General features: G+C 44.6%; 1 protein-coding gene across 1 annotated transcript; it reads left to right on the top strand.

The window, feature by feature from the left end:
- Nucleotides 1-1,683: 1,683 nt before the first annotated feature.
- Nucleotides 1,684-2,647, top strand: LOC146181386 (protein lethal(2)essential for life-like). The gene has a single exon (XM_084576428.1). The coding sequence runs from the start codon at nt 1,782-1,784 to the stop codon at nt 2,319-2,321; it is 540 nt and encodes a 179-aa protein (XP_084432554.1). The 5' UTR covers nt 1,684-1,781; the 3' UTR covers nt 2,322-2,647.
- Nucleotides 2,648-6,863: the final 4,216 nt, after the last annotated feature.

Genomic DNA, 6,863 nt, shown 5'->3' with positions numbered 1-6,863 from the left:
TTCTTGGTGTTTTTAATGCAAAGTATGAATGCCATTTTCGAAATGCATTAGGGGAGATTCCCGCAGGAAGTATACATTTGCATGTTGGGAGTCGCACGCACAAATCAATGTCGACACTCTGTAAAGCCACTTGGTTGCACATGGGTGGACATTGTTGAGCAATTATACTCACTTACTAAAAAGTGTATTGGACTACTAATACGTGACTCACAGATAAAATGTTGGTATCCACAGAATATTGTTTATTGTCTTATCGATTTCATGTGTGGACGTGCTGTGAGCATTATATATGGGCATCTACACTCTTGGAATTTGACATCGTATGGGCGTTATATCAATACTATAGTACTAACTTTCATAGATGTCATATGAATGTCATATGAATGTCAGATAGTGGTGGGTATGTACTGAATGTTTATTTAACATGAGCTGGTTGGCTGGGTATTGTAGTTAATCCTCTTTGAGCCGGACATTGTAGTGCAGGAGGAGCTCTGGGATTAACCATGATTGAAGGAATGACAGTTGAAACATAACATTAGCTGGAGAAGCGTGCTGCTTTGTCGTTGAGGTGTATCCAAATGTATGTAGATGAACTTACCCCACTGCAATTTCAGAGTTTGTTACACAGCTGTTGACAGTCTCCTAAAACCATGCTGTGCCACATCTCCATTTGTATGCAGCATGCAGTTGCAAATACATTTTCTTTTTCGGTACCTCGCAAATAATGGTATGTGAAAGCACAATGTATGTGTGTGTGATACTGACTGTAACAGTGTCTTATAAATGCATGTATGCTGTATGAATCTGTTTTATTGAACAGTATTGCTAGCTGTCTAACTCATGAAAAATATATATTGCCTTTTTAAAAAAATTTCCTCCGGGCGTCTGCTTGCTTTCGAAACAACGCTGTGTAATGCCTATAGAGGTCTGCCGGTGCGGAATATATCAAAACACAGTTTATATGCAGTTGCGTCAATTCAGAAACGGAAATTAGAACAATAGAATGGAAACTTTCTTTAGCACGCATTTAAGAGTATGGTGCTTACTTTTTCATGTGATGAATATCACATGCATTATGGAAACACATATATAAGACTAGCTGATTTCATTAATTCCGTATTCAAGAAAATTTTGCACATTCAATTACAGTTTACATGTAAATATAGTTACGTGATATATGTTTTAAGGCACAAATGTCTCGAATTAAGGAACTATGAAATTCCAGAAATAAAGTAAACGCCAATTTTAACATGCTAGAACGCCGCGCTCAATTTCAAGGAACGTGCGCGCGCTTCGCTCAACGATAAAAAGACGCCGGTCGCGGTTCATCGCTCGATCCATACCTAGACTGACCATAAAAGGATGTCTGAGAAATAAGCGACCGTGAAGCTACGTCATTTTATTTCGGCGGCGTCTCACTCCGCGACCAACCGGTCGCCAACACGCGGGCGAGCGGCCTGAAAACCAAGAAAAAACAAAGCTAACAATCTTCGGCCGCGCTCGAAAGCGCGCGAAAATTCTCGAAACGAAACGACCGCCCACCCTACAACCGACAGCGCAAACCGCTACGCAACACGCGTCATCGTGGACACGTGATCACCGCGGACCAATCCGCATTCACATCTCCAGGCCCAGCCGCCCCCTTTCTCTGCTCTCGAGCTTTCCGGAACATTCTAGGAGCAGACGCCGATTTGTATATAAACAAGTGACGGCGGGATAGTGGAGCAGATTTGACAGCAATCTTGCGAGTTTCGTTAAGGTCAACCAAGCGACAACGAAGCATGGCTCTGTTCCCCGTGCTGTACCGAGACTCCTGGGGTCCCTCGGACTTCGCCCGGCGGTTCTTCAATGACGACTTCGGGAGCTCGTTCTTGGATGGTGAGCTGTTCGACCCGCCGTTTTTTCACCAGCGTTTCTACCTTGAGCCCACATCACAGGGGCGCTCCGAAGCGTCGCGGGCGTTAGCCCAACAGCGGCAACAGCAGGGTTCTGCGGTGGCCTGCACCGGTGACAAGTTCGCCATCAACGTGGACACTCGGAACTTTGCTCCCGAAGAGATCACCGTCAAGACTAAGGACAACAGCATCGTCATCCACGGCAAGCACGAAGAGAAGTCTGACGACCGGGGCTGCTACGTGAAGCGTGAGTTTACGCGTCGCTACATTCTCCCCGAAGATGTGGACCCGCAGTCCGTCAAATGCCACTTGACACCCACGGGCGTTCTGGCGCTGGAGGCTCCTCGCAAGAACCCACCGAAGCCGAAGGACCAAGGCAAGCCGATACCCATCGAAGTTCACCACGAAGGCAGCGGTGACAAGTGAAAAGCCTAGTCGGTTCATTTCGACTGGCCGGGGCGTGTCACAAGCAGGCATCAGCATCGGCCGTTGTCTTGCCAAAGAGCATTCCAGCCTCAGCAACAAATTCGGCCAGTCGGAAGCAGCTAACGAACGCTTCGCTTCGTCAAAGTAGAAAAGTTTTCGTACGCAAGCGGGTTCTTGCAGTCGGTCTTCCACGAACTTTTTTTTTTTTCTCTTGTGGACTTGTTTTCTGTGTTTTCTACATTGTGTTTGCTCATCACGTTTGTGTTCAGAGTTGAGATACATCCATCTTTTGTACTTTAATACTTAATAAAGTGTTCCTGAGTTCAAATTCGTTTGAACGTTTGTGGTTAATCTTGATGCAGTAGTGCGCCTGCAGCTTGTGCTGGCGGTTGCCCACTGTATCGAAGGTGTTTCTCTTCAGTAACTCGGTAAGTGTGCGTGCTCGTTTCTCGCGTCAGGACCTGCTTTACAGGCGGTTCTAATGGTTCTAGCAGAGTCCCTCGATACTTTCTTTTGGTTAGGGTTCACGATAAGGACTGTATTGGAGTAGGAGTTAAGTTGCCTGCTTATATCTTTCGTTTATAGTTAAAGTGCCCGTGATTAATTGCTTCCTTAAATAGCAGCTATTTTACTCTGGTGCGCTGAAGAAAAACAAAAATCCCTGCCTGATGAGTGAACGAAGCAACAGCTTGGAGTTACCTGCCTGTCTGGGAGGATGGCAGACTCTAATTTGAATGGCATCAGTTTCAGGCATGCAATAGTTGCACTGCTACAACACACGGAAATTTCAACTATTGTTTCAGTGCCTCTCAGCTGTTCATGAGTCTCCCTAATTCCCTCTCCTTACCTGCTAATTGGTAAGCTTTCATAACCATATATTGTTCTGGTAGTGGTTTACTGGGTGCACTTCGCTATGTTAACATATGACCTTCCTGCAAATGTAAGACCGGAGTTAATCTGCTGGACCTTGAACAAACTGGCTCATACAAAAAGGGCCAAAGATGCATTAGCACACAGGTGGTGGTGTGATATACCAGACACAACACTTGCAACATAGGTGCCATTTTTACTCTCACATTATTTTTACTCCCAATATGTCATGGTCAAAGCACATCACGGCTAAACTTTTAAGAGGGTTAGTTACCTGAGGCGCACAGCAAGAGCAGCTCCTAAAGAGTCCAAACTGCTGATGTACAAAACTTTAATCCGGCCTATTCTTGAATATGCGTCAAATGTCCGGAACTCGTTTAAAAACCATGAAATTGATCAAATCGAATGTGTACAGTGGAAACTAAGATTTATTTGTTGCTGCTACAACTTCCATTTTTCGCCCTCATCTGCAATGTCTTCTCTAAAACTAAGTCTGCTCTCATCCCGCCGTAAAACTGAGTTCCGCAGGCTCCTTCATTCTATAGTGCATTCTTTCAATAGCCTGTCGGAGCATATCTTGTTTTCAGAACCATAATGCAACTAGCAGCCATCATAATCTAAACATACAACCGTACAACATACGAGATCATTCCAGACATGTTGACCAGTACATATTCAGTCACTCAGAAGTTCCTAATATCAAAAATTTTCTGTTCATGTTGTCAAACACGTACGGTTCTTTTTTTTTAAACTGCAGACACGCTAGCATGCATCCTGCAGATGATGCTAAAAACGAAATGAATGTCAAGGAACTATGCCACAACTTAAAGCTCTCTGTAGATGAAAGTAACGTCAGTAATACTTTACTGTGCATGTCATCACTGCAGAATTGAACAGTGCCCGCTTGCAAGCACAAAAGTATGGACTGCAATCACGAGATAGCTTCAGGGTTCATAATCACCGGTCAAGTCAAGCTGAATGCATAAAATTAGGCACTTGATTATGTGTTTTGTTGAAGTTACAGCTAAGCTATCCTTACAGGTGAATTAAATGCACCACAGAAACCGATTCCCTTGTCTTCATTCCCTTTGTGTCAGCTCAGTCAGTCGCACACGGCTGCTTACCTCTCGTGTGCATCAAGTGCTCTGCCCAACTACATTTTTTAGCTGATGCTGCTCTTTTACACTGTCCCTATCATTTTTCATTCTATTACTCACTTCACAGTGTTCAATTTCTTTTCAAGCCATTCTGTTGGCATCAGACTGGACTGTATCTCGAATCTTTAAATTATTTTGTTCTGTGAACCATACTAATAACTCCCCACTTCTATTCCTGCTTGCTTGATTTCTGCCTACCTTGGCACTGAAGGTCTCGTTGATACAGAGTACCATGCTTTAACTTTGTCTTAAAAGCTTTCGAGCGTATGGTCATCGCAGCTTGATGTAAATATGTGAGCCTATATCACCTTCAATGTGATCCTCTATAAGCTAACACAATTAGTTTACACTCAACAGCTGGAGCTACAGGAGCTATAGCTGAGGCCCTATGGGAGTTTCCCCTCTTGTAAGTCTTCTTACTGTATGGTGGGGTGGCGACGTGTCTTGCTTTATTAATTTTTTTCTTGCCTAGTGGCTTGCGTCGAGTCGAGAGAGGAGAGGAGGAACACAGTTTTCGTTTTCGATTGCCGATATGTTTGGTGCTAAAGAAGCCAGCTTAAGAAATTTTGCGCTGTGGAGAGGACTGATGGGATACCTGTTGCTCACTTACCACACCAAGGACCAGTAAATAGCTTTTCGTGGGCCGTTTAACAACGCAGATATGGGCAATTAAAAAAGGCGCTCCTCCTTTCTCCACTTAACCAACACTCTGAGACACCGGAAAAAAATCAAGAGTACAGCAAGGGGACTGAATCCACCCATGAAACATTACCGACGGTGCGCAGATTTCCGGTTGTTGGCCTAGTTTTCTCGACCGTGAATTTTCTCCTTACAACGAGCTCCAGAGTCTCTGATGAATATATGTGGCTATGGTAAATCGTAATAATATCTGCGAAGGCATTGACACCACTCACGCAAGCCTGACTAGATCATGCACCACAAGAGCAGATGACTTTTGCAGCTACCGAAGCGCATTCGTGACAGCAAATGGCAGCCTCTAGTGGCCTGTCACTCATCATGACATCGCCATACTTGTGATGCATTAGTCAAAAATTAGCCCAGGAATATCAAAAAACACTGCTGTGTGCAAATTTCCAGCAAGGCTGCCCAGCTGAAAGGCACGCACCAAATATCTTTTAAATTCAAATCAATTGCTTTGTTCCAAGGAGCTATACTTAGGATGAATGCTCAAAACCATTTTTTCTGCGCATTGAACACATTTATCGGTAATCTCTGCAGTCATTTCATAGTACATTAGCAACATTGCCTGATTCCTTGGCACATTTTCATAGCTGTTAGAGTTCTTTGAGCCAAAAATGTTTGATAATCCTTGTTTTAGGCCATTGCCACAATCCAATATTGTCTTTGATTTGCATTTTCAATCAGTGCAACACATGCACAGCTGTTGCCATTCTTCGTGTCCTATTAATTTGCTGTGGAGAGCAGGCCATGGTTTGGCAGCGCTGTTTGTGGACACATCTCAGCTGTTCAAATAAACAGAATTTCCAAGACATACTGTGACTGCCCTCAATATATTAATCTGCAACAACGTGCATTTCCTCAGGTCAGCCAACAATAAATGTGGCAAACTATCGACCTTTGCAACGAGGGCCTCCTGGGCGTCACCATATTGCTCGCTGGGCTGTTGTCTGCGCCTGACGTCAATGCGGTGGAGTCTGCAGTGGAACCGGTTTGCAACAGTCCAGAAAGGAGGCGTTTCGACAACCTCCTCACCCGATGCAAAGGTCTATAAGATCCAACCAAGATCCCCTCATAGTCTTGAACCTTTTGTTACAATGTACTCACAAACAATGCCAACCTCACCCTTCGAAAGCACAAATTTAGCCAAATAGAAAGCATTTGGTTTTGAATGGTTTCAAGCTGGGTAACATTAACATAATAGAAAATCCACCTGCCGTGGTGGCCCAGTGGCTAATGCGTTTGGCTACGCTCGACTACGGGTTCAAATCTGACCGTGACCGGCCTCATTTTGATGGAGAAAAATGTAAAAGCGTCTATGTGCTGCTGTGAGATGTCGCAGTGGTTAAAGATCCCCAATGTCCAGGTGATCAAAATTGCTGCGTAGACCTCCGCTCTCTCTTCTTTCACTCCCACCTTCTTCCCTTCCCTTGTGGAGCAGTTCAGGTGTCCATAGATAAAAGTGTGACATTGCTGCGTAGACCTCCGCTCTCTCTTCTTTCACTCCCACCTTCTTCCCTTCCCTTGTAGAGCAGTTCTGGTGTCCATGGATAAAAGTGTGACGGGTACTACGCCTTTCCTTTCCTATAAACCAACAAACTAAAAGCCCCAATTGGTTTAATAGTCACATCATGCCCCAATATGCACCCAATAACAGTCCCAATATGCACCACCTCAGGCCAGCACAGGACAGAGGAGGTGGTGCTATCGCAATCATGCGCACCCAATTGGCCTCCACGCTGAAAACATTCATGCTGTTGAGACACTTTTAAACCTGAAAAGATCTGCCAGCAAGAACTGGCAGGTTACAGATGTC

The sequence above is a fragment of the Amblyomma maculatum genome, chromosome 8 (assembly GCF_055883805.1).
Source record: "Amblyomma maculatum isolate TAMU_Amacu chromosome 8, ASM5588380v1, whole genome shotgun sequence".
In the NCBI taxonomy this organism is placed as follows: domain Eukaryota; kingdom Metazoa; phylum Arthropoda; class Arachnida; order Ixodida; family Ixodidae; genus Amblyomma; species Amblyomma maculatum.
The sequence above is the reverse complement of the archived record's forward strand: the minus strand, read 5'-3'. Positions and strand labels throughout refer to the sequence as shown.